Source organism: Oreochromis aureus, linkage group 2, assembly GCF_013358895.1.
Source record: "Oreochromis aureus strain Israel breed Guangdong linkage group 2, ZZ_aureus, whole genome shotgun sequence".
Classification (NCBI taxonomy): Eukaryota; Metazoa; Chordata; class Actinopteri; order Cichliformes; family Cichlidae; genus Oreochromis; species Oreochromis aureus.
Genome location: NC_052943.1, coordinates 22803918 through 22822432, shown reverse-complemented (window position 1 = coordinate 22822432; position 18515 = coordinate 22803918). Strand labels below are relative to the sequence as shown.

General features: G+C 39.6%; 1 protein-coding gene across 1 annotated transcript in view; it reads left to right on the top strand.

The window, feature by feature from the left end:
• The window catches only part of si:dkey-237h12.3 (teneurin-3), a 134003-nt gene that overhangs the window by 110005 nt on the left and 5483 nt on the right, over positions 1–18515 (top strand). Inside the window, exons 21-27 of the mRNA XM_039621048.1 lie at positions 3739–3988; positions 8092–8324; positions 10012–10166; positions 13917–14794; positions 15749–15924; positions 16337–16572; positions 17262–17558. Coding sequence (XP_039476982.1) covers positions 3739–3988; positions 8092–8324; positions 10012–10166; positions 13917–14794; positions 15749–15924; positions 16337–16572; positions 17262–17558 — 2225 coding nt within the window. The remainder of the gene's footprint in view (positions 1–3738; positions 3989–8091; positions 8325–10011; positions 10167–13916; positions 14795–15748; positions 15925–16336; positions 16573–17261; positions 17559–18515) is intronic.

The window sequence follows — 18515 nt, the reverse complement described above, 5'->3', positions numbered from 1 at the left end:
ATATCCTCGGTCGGCATGAAGATGAATCCAAATATCACTGTTTGCCTTCATTGCTGCTCCAGTATTGATTCTTTAATGCTGTAAACCTTGACTAATGTCCTCACCCAACATGCTAGCAAGCGGTGGTCCTCTGCAGCCGCACAGCGGTTTAGCTCCAGACATTTGCTATCGGTCTTTGTTGTGACTCTTGCTTCATTTTTGCACTACTTCTAACATCTGAGCACTTTTTATCTCATCGTTTGTGTCAAAAGACCCAAGCAAAAAGCCCTCTCCGTCTCTGCCTCCACTCCAGTGCCTGTCAAACTAGATAAGGCAAATTGCTGGTGTCTGTGCTTTAGTCATGTCCTCCTGCCCCTCCTTTCTTCGTTACAAGTGGATAGGCCTTCCTCTCAATCTGCAGCTTGTCTCTATCTAGGGTAACATAGCTGATTCTTATTGGACACAGCCAGGGTTCAGCAATTCAGTATCTCTGAGTATACTTACTGTACAGCTCACGCACATGCTGCATTTGAAGCACCGAGATGTTTCCTGCCCACTTTTAGCCTCAATCAGGATCAGTGGGAGCCTCGGTGCTATCTCTGAGAATGACACTGTGCAAAGGAGAGTAGAAAAGGACAGGGTGCAATTAAGACGCACTCCCTCGCTTCCCCTACGAATCTCTGTACTCTCTATGTGTCACCAAGGTGACATTGCTAAGGGCGCTCCAATTTTTTTTCCTTTTTTTTTTCTTTTCTTTTTTTTTCAGGTACAGAGGCTTGGCCTCACATTTGTACCATTAATCATCTCGAAAGCTGTGATGTTGACATTAAAGAATTTTTTTTTACCACTACATGCCTCAAATGAGCCTTTTATCAAACAAATTATTACCTTCTATAATGAGTCCAAAGAAAGAATCAGTTCAGTTTGTGAGAGTGGTAGGTGGAACAGTATTGTGTGTAGAGAAGAATTCTAATTTCTATATACGGACAGAAGGCAAAGTTTGTAAAGATGACATTCTGGTCCTTGCTCAAATATTCCTGTAATAACTCCTCTTCTTCTGCTTATTTTCCCACTTTATTTTCTGTAACAGAACATAGCCTTCATGGTTTCTCCACTTCTCATTCACCATAATTTATCATTATACACATTCATAGTTTTGATTGTTTTCTCTGTTTCTGCTATTATTTGGGAAATTCCGTGTTACTCCTGGAGTCTAACTGTGTCTGCCTGTTTAGTAATGTGGTAAATGCTGCGTGACATGCGGTTACATTACATTATGGTTATTTGCTTGTTGGATGGAAGAGTGTTGGAGTGATCTTGGAGCAAGAGAGATAACAGACTCTCAGACTTTATAAAAAAAATTAAAAAAAAGCTTCTTTTTTTTTTTTCCCATTTTGCCAAGTGAAACAGTGATTTCTCTTTCACCAGCTTCTATCCAGAATTTGAAACACGCCTCCACATATTCATTTACTAATCAGTGAGCAGACACAATCCTAACGGCTGAGCCGTTCTGCTGCCATACTTATATTTTGAGTCTCCTCTGCAAAATCTGTCGAGGGAGCGCTTTTCGTCTTTACACTTCAGCAAAGTTTTGTTGCTGCACAAACTGTATACTCTCCTTGTCTCACTGTAGCGGGAACTTATTTCTGAGAAAGTTTTTATTTACAGTATTTCTTCCAAACTCAGAGCACAGTAGAGTAAAAGCATGAAATATTTATGGACATATGTTTATGAACTCTAAAGCCATTTTAGTCCGGACACTGTAGGAGTCCCCTTATTCGGCCTGGGGCAGCAGACAGTCAGAAGCCAAATTCCCATCAGTGCAGCTCTCCAGCTGAGACTTCACAAGCTTGATCCTTGCAACAATCATCAGCAGTAATGTGTCATGACCAAGTGCCCTTGAGGGAAGAAAGCTGCACCTTAATCTGCTCTTAAGTTAGAGGCAGACATTGTGTATGTGAGAAAATCAGAGCAAAAGGATATACGAGGGTATGTGAAGTGATAGTTTGGGGGGTAGTGGAAGATTGATAAGTATATTTAATCCATTCCATTACACTGACTTATAGCCTATGGTAAGACTTATGTATACAGTAATCTGTGATGGAAGTGTAAATAAGAGAGGACCACAGTAGCGTGCCAAAACGACCTTAGCATTCTTCTTTTTCTTTACTTATTTATTTATTTTTGGCTCAATAGCTGTACCGCTGCAGCTGATCTACGTCCTACACACTGCGCTACATCTTAGATATTAAAAATGTCTTTGTCTTTTCCGGGAATGTTAGGAAGTTATTACACAAACAGACATTAAAATTCTAGTCAGATTACATAGCTTATTTGTTATTTGTGGCTATGATTCGGGGTGCAGCCAAAACCTTTCAGTTCACTGAGTGTTTTCATCACACTGTGTGTTTCATTCAGTGAGCAGACGCATGGATCACAGTTCAATTAAAGTCCCAAGGTCGCGCGTTTGATGGCGTCACACGTAAAGCCTTCCCACGGACCTATTTGTCTTTGTTAGAGGCTCATGTATAATGCTTTCGGATACAAAAGACGGATTGGTCAGATCGTCCTGTCAGAGTCTCGCCAGACCGTGCCTTCATTTGAATTTGTCCTTCAATCAATTAAATCAATGAAAGGAACTAATCAGAGAAGGGACAAGCAGCGTGGCTGCATACTTGATTTCCCATACATCCAGGGTTACGATGGCTTATGGTACAGCGCTGTGGGAGAACGACATTATGCGACCATTCAGAGGTGTCATAGATCCACTAATTAGGACGGAGGCAGTGTGAATTCACACAAGTTGCTGGATGTGAATAATTAAGTGCTTCCAGCATGCACTTCTTCCCTTTGATGTTTTTTTTCCCCTTTGAAGAGAGTCCCACTATATCAGCGCCCTCTAAAAAGCCAGTTATATCTGCCTCTTGTTAAAATATTAATCTTTAGTGACTCACCAAATATGGTGAGTCCTTAGTGAAATGCACTATTATTAGGGGGTGGTGCACTGCACTGTATTTATGTCTACCGCCTCTCTGTGACTAGAGGAGAGCAGGATCCCTGTTAAGTTAAAAGAAAATTATTTTACATAATGTATACTTCAGCTTTGCGGAGGGTTTCAAGGAACCCACTAAAACAGCTGTAGAGCATTTCCCAGCATTGAAGTATTAGGTTATATCAGTTAAAACAATGATTAAGGCTAGTTCCCCGTGTGCTGCCTTGACTCCCTGAACTATTTAAATCAGATTGCCTGAGTTTTATGCAGTATAAAATAAACCACAGTCATTTGGACTGTAATTTGTTACCTCTCATTTAAAAATAAATAGCAGTTTGTTCTGAAACATAATTTTCTGATGGCTTATGCAGAGTACTTTAGATGATGAATTTGAAAATTATCTTTGCACATTCTCTTTATGTTTATACCGTTATGAAATGTGTGATATTCTCTGTGTGTTAGGTCTAGTGAGCTTAGCAAAGATACTGCAAGCTGAAGTAACAAAAACACACATAGTTCTTTCTCTTTATTAATTAGGCATAATATTAAAAGTTAATTTAAAGTAAGTGTGAGTCTTTATGTCAAGCTAATTACCTCTTAGTTCTAGCTCTGTAGTTAACACCAAGCATGTTACCTAGAATGGTGAACAGTTCCTTTAAATACATTGTTTTAGCAGATATTTCTGTTTTATCTGGATCTGTCTGGCTAAATTTTCAATCCTGTAAATTAGTGTTGTTGGGGTTTTTTTGTTCTTTTTTTCCCCTCAGGCATACTTTACAAAGGGAGCGGGGAGAACCAGTTTATCTCTCTCCAGCCCCCTGTGATTTCCACTGTTATGGGGAACGGACGGCGTCGAAGCATCTCGTGCCCCAGCTGTAATGGGCAGGCCCAAGGCAACAAGCTCTTGGCACCGGTGGCTCTGGCATGGGGTATTGATGGAAGCCTGTATGTGGGAGATTTCAACTACATCCGCCGTATCTACCCATCTGGCAATGTCACAAGTATCATGGAGCTGAGGTGAGGCTCATTTGTATGGGTTTTGTAATGCGCTAGATCCAGTTTACAAAGTCTGTCATGTATTATGCAACAACATATTAATTTCAAGATTTAACTGTTAACCCTTGAATTTATTAAACATAACTAAACTTGAATCTTCATTTAAGCAAACAGATAAATAAATAACTGCATATGCATCGCCCACATTTTTATAAGAAGAAGCCACATACTGTGCCTGACCCCAAAAGTGTGAACAAGAATATGGATCCCACATTTGTTCGGCGTGGAGAGGGAGACTGAAAGGGCACGGTGGACAGATTTTCAGTCACACAAATCTTTCCCCTGGCCGTAGAAATTTGAAATCTTTTACCAATCCATCTCCATAATTAGGAAAGACATCCTGTCTTCAGCGTGTAATTGGGATGATTTACGCCCTCATGCCAAGTTGGCTTTTCACAGCAATGACTCTGATTCGGCCAGTTGGCTTATTTCAGAGTAGCAGATGTTGATTAAATGTACATTGGACCGTCACCCTCCATGAGACACATACATGACAAACATATGAAAACTGCCTTAAGAGGACCAAGGTCACCACACTGTTGGCAGGTGGTTGTTCATACACTGATTTGTGAGTTAATATTCGGGTTACAAGGGTGAATGATTCTTTAAAATCTAAGATGAGCAAGTGGTTGGGGCGAAAAAAGAAAAAAAACCTCACCAGAAATGAGTCAATATACCTGCACAGGTATGGGTTAAGAGAGCATAGCTGTTGTGTTGGAAAGTGTAAAATAATATAGATGGGAAAAACGTGTGATGCAGTAAACAAGCATGCATGCTCAGCAGCCCGTCACTAGATAAATAATAGTTTAAGAAATGGTTTATGACTCTAAGCAACTATTTTACTCTGTTTACGGGAAGAGGAGCATAAAACACTACACTGAAGACTTGTGTTAGCCTTATTAAATTTAGTCTGACATAAGGAAAAAGCAGTGTCTCTGTTCACAATAGATGGCAGTTGCAATACATAAACCGCATAAACCAGTGCAGCAGGAGAAAGTGCATGTTTCTTTGCCTAATGTGTGGTATCATTCATAGCTTGGAGAAACAGAAGTGGCTGAGTTCGCTTATTTAGAGTTTTCTGTTCTCTCTCAAACATTCAGAGACTTTTTCAAACATTCAAAAACCAAAGTGGTTTGAGTTTCCGCTACGTGTCATGCAAGTTTCCTTGGTAACAGTACAAAAGTTATTCCCTCAACCTTTTTATGTAAAGTGCAACGCCTGTGTTGAGATTCTGCCTTCAGCAGTCAGTGTAGCAAAGGGCCAGAATCAATATTTCAATATGTGAGGTTAAAATTGAGAAAACCAGTGGTAATGTAGGATGATCGCAAGAGTGCACGCTTTCCTCTCTGCGTCTACTTTCTGCCAAACTGTCACTCACTTCTCTAGTGGCTGTGTTGACTTCAGTGGGACTACTTTACACTCCTGTTTGTTTGTCTTTCTCACTTTAATAGACTCTGTGAAGAAAAAGGCTATTTTTAAGCTTGTTTTAGTGCAAATCTTGCTTTTAATTAGCAATAAAATAGTCAAGCCTGATTCATTCCTATGATTAAGTAAAAAAAAATGAATGATTGGGTAAAAACCATCTTGAAAATCAAACTATCCCTTTAAGATGTACCAGTTTCATTGTCTTTTTCCTCTTTTTCTGCTTCCTTTGCATCCTATCATAGAAATAAAGACTTTAGACACAGGTAGGTGTATTGTCTTAGTGCATGTTTTGTTGTTTTCTTTCTGCATGTCATCATCCTTGTAAATATATGAATAACCTTCCCCTTTACAGTTGTCTTTAGCAGCAGTGATTACCATGTATAATTGTAACAGAACAATTATAGCTTGATTACATCTCAGCAAGATAAAGAGTGCACCGACTGTCAGAATTAGTGATTATTGACATAGTGTAAAACATTCAACTTTCCTGCAAGTAATCACTACGTGTGACGCAGTCCAACTCGGAGCGCTGCAATAAACAGTATCATTGTGAAGCTTATGATTACATTTCCATCTGACAGATGTTCTCTTGTAGAGAGACTTACACAACTGCTTTGTATTCCTGATTAAGACAACAGCACTCTATCAAGCGAAGCTACTGAACACATTTCATACATTCCACTGGTGTAAGAGCAGGATTATGGAATATGCGTATGTGACTTTTTATATGAATTTAAGATTAATTTGCTTAACTCACCTGGTGGGCTTTAATTCTGTTTTACTTCTTGAATTCAGATTCGCTGTATTTCTCATTCAAGTGTCTCATTCAAACACTTGGCAGAGAGAAGGAGGGATATGTGGAATGGCATTTACAGATAAACCTGAAAAAAAAAAGAAGAGAGAGACAAGAGTCGGTTATAAATAAGGTAAAACAAAAAGGCAGTGAAGGGAGCATAGAGGCAGAGTGACGTGAAAGTCTTGACACCACAAGAGCTGCTGAATTCTGGATCAGTCAGACAAATCAGATTGCCTGCAGAACAATGCCAGCTACCAAGAGTTTGTGATAGTTTCATCAGAGGATGACTACCACCTGCGCTTGCACCTGGGACAGGTACGGTAAAACTTTAGAGCTACAGGGGAAGATGAATAATTTGAGAACCGACACAGTCGCTGGTTAATCCTATAGTCAAGCAGCAGCTTTTTTATTGTTGATGGCCTCGGCACAAATGATAAAATTTTATCACAAACACATGGCAAATCCTTTACAACTTACATTTTTAAAGGAAATGACCAAATAAGCTTCACAAAGGTAATTTTTATTGTATGACCGTTTGATTGGACTGTATAACACCATACTGCTGTCTCCGTTATTATGTCCACCCCCTGAAGATTGACTGTAAAAGAAAGGGTTACTAATTTTTGACTTGTTGAATTCTTTATAGAACTTTGATAGCAGCCACCTATTTAGGGCATTTACTTTGACTCATAATAGCTGTCAAATTTTACGACTCCATCTTCATCATTTTACAAAGATGTTTCATTGCCACATTTATTTTGCCGTCACATTATCCACTTCCATTGCCGGCCAGCATTGAGAAAGGTACCATTAAGCTGGACTACAAGCAGAGAAGCCATGTTTACGACTGTGCTGTAAAGCACTCGTTTTTTCATGTTAACTGCCTCTGTTGTATGTATCCATTCTGCCTAAATACTTTGAGTTTTTTGAAATTTGACAGTAAATCACAGTTTCGATAGCTTCTTTTTAAAAGTATAAATACCAGTCGATAGTGTGTTGTAAATTCGTTTGATTCTTTGTCCCATTATGTGACAATTGAATGCAAATAGAAACAAGAATTCATTAGTAGTTGCATGTTGTTAACAGTCATTTCTGTATTTCCAAAGGCTTCTTCCCACAGGGGAGTGATAGGAAATGAAATGATCTGCTGCACAAGTTGTCATTTGTGCTTTGTACACCGAAACCCCACTGCAGTGGTATCCTGTTGAATTTTGTTTGACTCCCATCTATTCAACCTTCTCTCTGTTTCCACTGTTTCATCCTCAAAGGCTCTGCTCTTCTTTCACTGTTATGGAAATTTCTCACAGTTTCTTAAAACATTCAGAATAAACATTGTTTCTTGCTACCATTTACTTTACATGCACATGACAATTTTTGCTATCTGGGTCTTAAGGTTTGTAATTTATGCAACAACTGGACCGAACAAAGTTACACTTAATTAGGAAATGAACACTCTGTATCACTGGTACTAATTAATGCCACTACACTTAAAATATATACTTTAATGTACTGCCTCTTGGATGTTCTGAAAGTACTTTCTACCTATAGTGCCTATACACCTATGCATGCAGATGAAACTACTTGAGAAATTCACTGTGCTTTTCATATTATTCTTAACTCTTAATGGGGGGGGTTCAGAGAGAAAAATCAGGCTAAATTTCATCAGGGTTAGTTGAAGTTTAGAGGTAGATTGTGGTATTTCAGATATTAACGCATCGATCACATTTTAGGAGCAAATTGTTGCCATTAAAGTACAATCTGGCTGGACTGTTAGAAAAAGGCTTTTAAAGAAAAAACCTTTCTCCAATTACAGTATATAACTGAGTTATCATCTTGAATGCAGTAACAACCCAGCACACCGGTACTACCTGGCGACTGATCCAGTAAGCGGGCAGCTGTATGTGTCGGACACAAACTCCCGGAGGATCTACCGACCGAGAACTTTGGCTGGAAGCAAGGATCTGCCGTCAAACGCAGAGGTGGTAGCGGGAACCGGCGAACACTGTCTGGCATTTGATGAGGACCACTGTGGCGATGGAGGCAAAGCTCCAGAGGCCTCTCTCACTGGACCCAAAGGTATAATTTAAAACTAATGAAGATACTGTAGTCAAATGAAGGGGCTGAACACATTGATGAGTTTCTCATTCAGGAGTGGCATCTGCTAGATTTAAACTTGTGCTTTGGGCTCAGTGCCAAGAACCGGCTCACTGATTTTAATGAATGAAATTTGGTTGTGATTCATGTGTTATCAATTCAGATTACTTCTATACAACTAAGAAAAACAGAGATTCTTTGTTAATTAAGGCTCTGCGCTGCTGCTCCCAATCAAAAAAGTTGTTGCAGAGCTGATTTTGAATATTTGTATATTGCTTTTAAAATCCTTAGAATTATTACTTTGTTTCTTAAAGAGGCTTTTTTTTCTCCCACAAAAAGCTCCTGCTGTCAGAAACCCACTCTACACAACCTGCTGTCCACATTTAAATATCACATGGTCATTAGTGGCGTGATTGCTCACTTTTCCATAAATTCTTCTGGAAGAAAAGGCAAGGATGAATTGTTGTGCACTAGTTGTTGCCCACTCTGAATGCCAACTGCAATAGCTCAGCTTCAGCTGGGTGATAAAGGCTTGAGCGGAGGCAATCTGAGGGAGCGACTCTAATGATGGAGTGGGTGGAAGCCGGGACCATAGAAGAAACAGCAGATGGCTCCTTTTTTTCTCCTCTCAGACATGTGCTGAACTCTGCTCAAATGTGACACTTTTCATCTGTCTGAGAATCTCAGACTGTCAAATAGCCAGCTCCCAAGGATTCACCGTGGGCTCCCTCGGCTCATCAATGTTTTAGCAGAAAGCAATCTTGTGCAGACCTAGCCACAGGTCAAACCAAATCACTCACCTTCCATAGAAGCTTTTAAAGACTTCATTGAAAAAGAAATAATACTCTGGAGGTAAAAGTGAAGTTATAGTATGTTCAGACCAGTAGAAGTCCTTCAGAAAACTATAGATCATGCTAATTACAACAACCTGAAATCTCAGAAATTAAATTTAAATTGTAAATAGAAAAGCACAGAATGTTTAAATCTCTGAATGTGAAGTATGGCCGAGGTCTCATATTAAACAGCACAGTGGCATAGAAAGTGATGTGGAGGCTTGCATAGTCTGTTAATGTATTTTCCCAGTTTGGGACAAATGGTTATTGCAACTCCACACTGGCTTGGCTCCAGCTTACGACTCTGAGCTGACTCTCAATCACCGAGACAATTTAGTCCACAGTTGTCACCGAGGCAACTGCCTGTCTTTCACCTCTTTCATCTAAAACTGTCTAAAGCTGTCATTTTCATTCCCCTGCTTATTTATTTCTCAAATGGTGTGCAGATTGTTGATGATTGCCGACGTCAAAAAAAATCTCCACAAAGCACCACTCATTGACATCCCTACCTCCCGAGGTCTCTGTTGGACAGGAGGGTTACGAGACAAGGCAAAGTGCATATATACCGTATGAATACAGCCTTTCCCACTTCTGCCTGTGAAATTATTTAATACCAGAAAAGCAGACTGTGAATTATTGATGGCTTTGCTTTTTGCAGTGACCTGAATAATGGGAAGGCAAGCTTGACACATGTATCCATCGTGTTCTGTCCACTGAGTCATGCAGGCATAGATGCAGCATATCTACCATGTTTTTTTTTTTTCTTTCCTGTTATCACAAGCTTTTTCCTTTGCACTTCTATTCTCCATTCTCTCCCTCTCACCTGTTTTCAACAGGCATTGCAGTGGACAAGAATGGGCTGATTTATTTTGTTGATGGCACCACAATCAGAAAAGTGGACCAAAACGGCATCATCTCCACTTTCCTCGGTTCGAATGACCTGACATCGGCTCGCCCTCTGACCTGTGACAATAGCATGGACATCAATCAGGTGACTTAAACACAGAAGTGCCAGCCGGTTCTTAGTATGACCAGTATGGTGCACCCATCATTGTACCCCTTCAGTCTGGTTACTGACATGCAGTGTTGTATGACTGCTCTGTATGATATGCTGTATAATTGCATACTGTACATGCACTATGACTACTGGTTTTCAAGAGAGCGCTCTGTACAAAGGCATGTTTCCTTTGCCAAGGGCAATTCTTTGTGTGTGTCAGTAAGCAGGACTAAGCAAAAATTATGAAGCCGTATTTCATGAAAACGTGTTGTAGAGGTGGAGAATAAGAAAAGGACACATTCAATTTTTGTGGAGAAAAATGTGAAATAGGGCATTAGCCTTGGCAGTGTCCTTCTTTTTTTTTTTTTACTTTTTTTTTAACCTCAGCATCTATATTATTATCAAGAATCCTCCAAACTCTTAGGTAAAATAGCTTTTTTACATGCAGCTCGCTCTTCCTGGAACCTTTTGCAATTAAATTTGAAATTGCAAAAACTGCTCTCTTTCAGGGAATGGAAATCATTGCTGTAGAAAGTGTATGCACTCTTCTGGCTGCTAATATTTGGTAGTATATTAGAATCTGGATGTTTTAGCATAATTCATTTATTATTTGATGGCATTAAATCAGTCTTATTTGTGCTGGTGGTTTTAGATTGCCACTTAGGCTGTCTGTTTTTCACAGATGTAATCTTTGAAATTATTCTTACTGGGAACTTTCTTCATGGTTTAATAATTCTGTTTTTGTGTTATTCTGCAGTTTTGCGTTATTTTGTGTCACCTGCTCTGTGATGTGGTTCTGTAACATTTTAATTACAGCATCTTGGTCAAGAGCCTTGGACAAAAAGGAGACTTTAAATATATGTACAGAGTTCCAGTTTATACAGCTGAAAAAAATAAAAAATAAAAAAGCAGTCAACTCAAAACAGTAAGATCAGTGGAATAAATTTACATTCCTAGAACAGCAACATTATGAGGTGCTTGCTGAAGAAAGAAAGAGAAGGCGAAAATGCTACTGTTTTTTGGCTCTCTCTCGCTCTCTTTGCACTCAATCCAACACGAGCAGGGCATTTTCTCTGAAAGTACAGGAGGAAAATGTGTGCAAGGAGGAGGATGGGATTTTGCAGGAAGTGGAAACATGAAGTGTTTATTGAAGAGATGAGTTTTCAGGTCACGGCAGAAGATATGGAGGGAAGAATAATTACTCAGTTTGGGGGGCTTGTTTTGATGTGGCTGGAGCTGAATTAGTGTTTAGTGTTCCACTAGAAATTCTCAGCATTGAGGACACTTACACCGCACATGATAATGAAGCAGCACTCGGTAGCAGGCTTGCTGCACATAAAACCTTTTCTTTGGCAGTACCTGAGGAAGGCCGGCTTTGTCCGACAAAATTTACTGCCTACCTGGGGTGACATAAAAGCGGCACCCTGTCCCTACGCAATAGGTTAAAGAATTACAATACCATGACACCTCTTGTGCAGATTCCCTTGCTTAAACATTAATATCTTTTCTCATCTGGCTCCTTTAGTGTTTCATACCAGACTTAAAATAAATAACGAAGAAAAATAAAAACCAAAAAAAGGCCTTTTATCATATGAAAATACAGGCATTCACATCCTCTTCTATACCCTGCTTCTGCAGAAAGTGAATTCTGAAGCGAACTAGCTGTTTAGAATCAAATAAGAGCAACATCAGACACTAAAACCTCTTTTTTGTGTGAACCTTCTATTTCTTCGTATTTTTTAACCTTTATTTAATCATCCAAGTAGAAAGCTGTGTGGCAACAAACAAGCCATGAATGGCATGCTGTCTAACTTAAACATCCACCAGATAGCTAGCAGACAAAAAACATCAGTCAGTACGACTGCAAAACAAGAGGAGCGTGCATAAGCAGCATGAGATGTGAATAGAAGAATTTTTAGAGAACACCAGTAAGCAGGAGATTGGCAAAGCTAATGGTTCAGGAAACAACTTTGTGGGTCCATGAGACTGTCTGTAATAGAGTCCTTGGAATTTGACCTGTCTACTTTTAGTGGTTTTTTGCAAACCAGCCCAAAGTGTTTTCTTCTTGTTCTTTTTAACTAACCAGATTTACATTTTGATTAGATTCCTAATGTTTTAATCTAGACCGGCTTACAAAAAGGCAGAGTACAAGGCTACAAACCAAACATGGCAATGGAAATTATCTACATTCACAACCAAAATAATTCCAAGAACAGATATCACAAGTGGTGTCCTATTAAGAGGTTAGATAATAAGAGAAACACATTTGAGTTTGGGAGAAAATAAAATGGCGTTTAAGGCAACTTAAGAACATTTTTAACATAAACAGAAGAGAAAGCAATCAGTGTTTGTGTACGCGTGTGGGTGGTGAACATGAAGCGGGTGAACATAAGAGAACATGGGGACAAAGGATTAAGCTTGTCACTTTTTGCTAATTAACCAAGTCATTTGGTGTAAGCCAGTAAAAACATGGTTTTGGCGAGACTGTGTGATCTTCAGGCATCCAAGCTAGAGAACTGGCTCAGTGCAGTTTTACTTCAGGCAGCCTCAAAGGCATCATGTTTTATTATTAATCACCCTGTGGAAAAGCACAATTCAGGAGTGTTTTGACAGTTTTAATGACACAGTTATGTATTTGAAGGCCAGACCAGTCATTTGTGCTGTTATAAATAAGCTTTTTATTCAATGACACATTTCTGACAAGGAGACTGTAATGGCTGGCTGTGGTTTTACAGTAGTTTTTGGATCATTATATACACCTATTATTATTGCAAGACATTGTTAATAATGATGTCACTTTAAATGTATGAATTATTTTTTAATTTTATTTATATTTAATCTGGTATGTTAAATTCATTACCCAGTCCCAGGTTGAAGAGCTCAGAGCTAATGTTATATCCCTTAGGTATTCATTCTCCTGGCCCATTAATATCATATGGTTTGTTCCAAGTTTGGGAGGAAAAAATAATAGAATGAGAGCTAATCCTTCCTGCATCACCGATATATCTTAAAATCATCACCAAAAAAAACTGATTAAAAAAGTATATTTCAGCTGTGTAGATCTAAAACCTTGTATGGGAAAACAAGGTGATGGGACGGAGTCTTGTCACTGTGTGCTGAATGCAAAGGGGTGTCACATAACTACAGAACTGCACAAATGTATTTTCTGCTAGGACATCATTCTTTTTGGACAATACCAACCATGTAAACTTAAAACTCGTTTTACTGGACAGTACTTAATGTCCCCATGTAACTCAGTTTAAGAGGCTCATCAGATTTGCTTGACAGATGGTCAAATATTTTCAGAAATGCCCTTCCCCCACATCTTTTCACCATCGATTTATGCACTGCTGTGTCTGTGCAACTTTCTGAAACTGACAATCCGCTGTTCAAAGCTAACTGTTTGAAGGTCAGGAAGAGGTCGGGGCTTCAACTTCTTTTTATCTAAGTCTTCATTCTTGGTACAACTTTGCTCCTTTTAATTAGAACAGACTCAAGAACTTTTTTATTTAGTGTGTGTGTGTTGGCATACCAAGAATTCTTTGTGGCTTCAATCTTCTCCTGACACATACTGTGAAAAACACACATCATAAAGTGCATTCTTATATATAAAAGAAATATAATTACTATGGTAAGAGCAAGCAAGTAACACTATAAATGTCAATGGAGAGAAAATGTCTGAAAATGTATACTGATGCAACATTGTCATTAGATGGGCTAATCTACTGATGACCTGTATTTCAGGTGAATTTGGAGTGGGCCACAGACCTAGCAGTTAGCCCAATGGACAACTCGCTGTATGTTCTGGACAACAATATAGTGCTGCGCATTTCAGAAAATGGTCAAGTCAGCATTGCAGCTGGCCGACCTACTCACTGCCCATTGGCTGGACTGGAGCGGGGAGTGGCTGGTGGTCAGAGGGCACAATTAACCCCTCTAGAATCTGCTGTTTCCATTGCCATATCTTACCATGGTGCCATCTACATAGCAGAGACAGATGAGCGAAAGATGAGCAGGATCCGGAAGGTTTCTGTGGATGGTGAGATAACGCATTTGGCCGGGGCTCCCTCCGACTGCGATTGCAAAAACGATGCCAACTGCGACTGTTACCAGACAGGGGATGGTTATGCCAAAGATGCAAGGCTCAATGCTCCATCTTCTTTAGTGGCAGCTCCAGATGGAACACTCTACGTGGCAGACCTGGGCAACATCCGCATCCGGGCCATTTCTAGAAACGGGCCAACTTCCAGTGCCAATACATATGAAGTGGCTTCCCCTGATGCCCAGGAGCTGTATGTGTTTGACAGCAATGGTACCCACCAACACACTGCAAGCTTGCTGACTGGTGACTTGAAATATACTTTCAGCTACAGCACAGAGAATGACATCACAGCTGTTACTGACAGCAGTGGCAACACCCTGAGAATCCGTAGGGATCCCAATCGCATGCCGGTGCGTATCGTCGCACCTGATAACCAGGTGATCTGGATGACCATGAGCACCAACGGTGGACTGAAGACACTCACAGCACAGGGTCAAGAGCTGGTACTTCTTACGTACCATGGTAATAATGGGCTGCTGGCTACAAAGACATCAGAGATTGGCTGGACAACATTCTACGAGTACGTATGATAGCAATTGGCAAGAACATTTTGTGGAAACCTGTCTGTTATTTCAAAGTGCTATATTGAGTTGGGTTGCTTTTAATTAAGCTTTCAGAATATGGAAACAGCCCATAATTATGATTACACACAGTTGTGCAGTACATCATGAAGTATAAAGACCAGTATGTTTGCCACATATGTTCTTGAATGTGTGTGTAATTCTGTGCATGGTCTCTCTCGTCTCACAGCTTAGTACAACTTTACTCTATAATTGGGAACCACAGTTACCTGCGAACTGCTTTAGGGTGCACATTTAATTGAAATCTAATTATAAAATTTGCCTCAGATAGCAAAATAGCCTAGTTTGACTTCAGTATCTCATTGCAAATTAAGTGTTTTATTCTTTTACTGAACCATGTTTAATAATGTTGTAGGTGACAGTAGTGATGGTGACATTAGTATGTTGGGTTAACAGGCGCACTTTAAAAGCAAAATGACCTGAACTGTATTTCATTATTTATTAGTCCATAATGACCGGGCTTTGTTTTGGTAGCATGGGCTACCAGAGATTGATTTTTTTCTCCCTTGTCTAATTTGCTGTCATGTCACATTATGCCATGAATGATATCCTCACTACAACTAAAAAAGCAGAATTCAGTTAAGATTATAATGGCACATCAATCATCCAAATAATTGAATTCATTACAAGTCTCTGTAATTTTTTTTATATGAACGTGATAGCTGATGAGATGTGTCACTCTCCCATATTAAATATTTGGATTTTGCCTAGGGTTTATACAGACATCCCTTCACTTATGCTCAGGAAATTGAACATGTGACATTTTAATTACAAGAAAGTCGATGGTTTTACTCAACGAGTATAAAAGAGCTGATAATTGAATGCACTGTGGCACTATGAGAGCCCTCATACATATCAATGCTTTGTCATTCGATGTCCTTTTTGTCAACCAGCTATGACAGTGAAGGACGCCTAATGAATGTGACGTTTCCCACTGGAATGGTGAATAACTTGTACACGGACCTATACAGCGCTTTGACGGTGGATATTGAAAGTTCCATGACAGAGGAGGAAATCAGCATCACAACAAATACCTCAACCGTCCGTGCCTTCTACACTTTGGCTCAGGGTAAGGCCTCGACTCGCATCATCCCAGCTCAGTTGGCTATTTTGTAAGTTGTTATTTGTCATTGTTCCAGGGGTCGGCGGGGCCATGTTGAGTAAGCTGAAGTCGTGTATCATTACGAAAGCCTGACAGACGACAGTGTAAATGATTACTCTCTCAGTGTGTGGGTTTGGGTGTCAGGGAGATGTATCAACCTTGTAACTAAGTGGTTTCTGCGCTCCGCCTGAGCCAGATGGCCCAGTTATTTTAGCACGTCATCCATGATCGTTCTTCATTTTAAAATGTACTAATTTGAAATGCTAAGAACTTGTAGCATCTTCACTGACAACCATTGATCACCCCCGAAGACTGTTAGTAACATCAGTTCCAGTGTGTAACTGCCTTAAAAGTTTCACTTTTTGTCTACTATCAACAGACCAGTGTAGAAGTAGCTACCAAGTGGGGTATGACAATTCGCTCAGGATTACCTATGCCAACGGGATGGACACCCACTACCAGACAGAGCCCCACATCCTGGCAGGCGCTGCCAACCCGACTGTAGCCAGACGCAACATGAGCTTGCCAGGGGAGAGTGGGCAAAACTTGGTAGAGTGGCGCTTCCGCAAAGAACAAGCCAGAGGGAAAGTTATCGTGTTTGGACGCAAGCTGAGGGTATGTTAAGGCTTTTCTTTAACTTTTTTTCCCTTGTGGCACATTTAGATAATCCAACCAACTTACTTATGCAAAATCCAGATCAAACCATCCAAATTCATATTGGTGGCTGTGTCTCTGTCCTTATTATAACCTTGGAAAATATTTCTGCACTCTTTTCCTTCAATAGAGATTTATCAGTCACAACATTTACCCTGATGTAGAGGGTTATCAATATTCTAGTACTGTACATGACTCCTCCTTTTCTTACTCCTGCTTCCTAGAATCTGACATGGGTCTTATGATTTAAGGCACTTCATGAACTTAACTTGGGTGGTTACTTTGGCTCACGGTAATTTTTGTCTCCACTGAATTTAGGAGGTTGTGATTTAAGTGTACCTGAACGATCGCCAAAGTGTCTCTCAGTTTAATGAGCCTCGTGAAGGAGGTGTTAATCTCTGTGACAACTGTAGTAAAAAAATCTATGAATACAGTTTAAAGAGCCATCCTGACAAAGACCAGTGAAATCAAATCAAAGGATTTGTTCTTAAATTTGCACTGTTGTATAATCTGTCCTCATTTGTTATTTTCAAGCATCAAATCTGTATTATCACTAGTTTTAGGAGAAGTTGCCTGTTTATGTTATATTTATTTTGAATTTTTTGGTATAACCCAATTTTAACTTGTTTTTTTTTTTCACACACCCCCAGGTGAACGGACGGAATATTCTTTCCGTTGATTATGATCGCACCCTAAGGACAGAGAAAATTTATGATGACCACAGGAAGTTCCTCTTAAAGATTATTTATGACACCGCAGGACATCCAGTTCTCTGGGTGCCCAGCAGTAAGCTGCTGCCAGTTAATGTCAGTCGCACAAGCAGTGGGCAGATCAGTGCCCTGCAGAGAGGTCCTACCACTGAGAGGCTTGAGTATGATAGCCAAGGCCGCCTGATTTCCAGGGTGTTTGCTGATGGGAAGATATGGAGCTACACCTACCTAGAGCAGGTAAGAAAATAACATGACTAGAGGAAGCAATATGTAAGATGCATTGTACAGCAGGCTCATCTGCATATATCACTACAGGGCGAGTCAAGCCCCTAACATAACATTATTTTGCAAGAAAAATCAGCTACAATTTCCCAAGTACCAGAGCTTATTATAGAGGGACTAGGCAATGACTTTGTCGTTTATAAGCTTTAGAATTAAAAATGTCCAGTTGGTTTCCCTGCGCAGGAGAATCTGGCGCTTCCATCTATAACTACCATCCTATAACTCAACCCAGTCATCAAAATTCTGGGAGCAAAAAGACATGAAATGACTTAGTGATACTGCATTCTGGATACAGTCAATATGCAATAAAACAGTATACTCTTTAAATTGCTGTCTGTCTTACCAAGGTTCCACCAGTGAAAAAAATGCTGGGAGGCAATATTTATGTTTAATATTGTCCACAGTCTCTACAGAAGCAGTAACAAAATATGTACACTATTCCAAGGCCAGTGCTCAATTTTGCAATGTTAAAGAAGTTATCTAGAAATCACTGGATTCTTCAATTGCGCAAATACCTTTAAGGAATTCAGTTTAATAGAATTTGTGTGATCTTGCTAAATAACAGACAGCAATTAAATACCTCTAATACCTGAAACCTTCTAAAACTCTACACCTCACCATCTGACTCCGTCTCCACTTGCTAAAATTACAGCTGGGTTACCAAAAACAAGCTGAATTCTTGTAAGAGTGTATTTATCACATATTAATTGGCAACATCTAAATAATGCATGCACTGCCTTCTAATGCTTTATTAATATGTTCGGTCTAAAGCAAACCTGAACACTCAGGTTGCTGTAGTGTTTAAATTATAAGAATGTGCTTCATTGATCAATACCAATACATTATGACCAAACTCCATCTTAAAGAGTGTAATTTTGCACATGTATATTATGAAAAATTTACTGCAGGAAT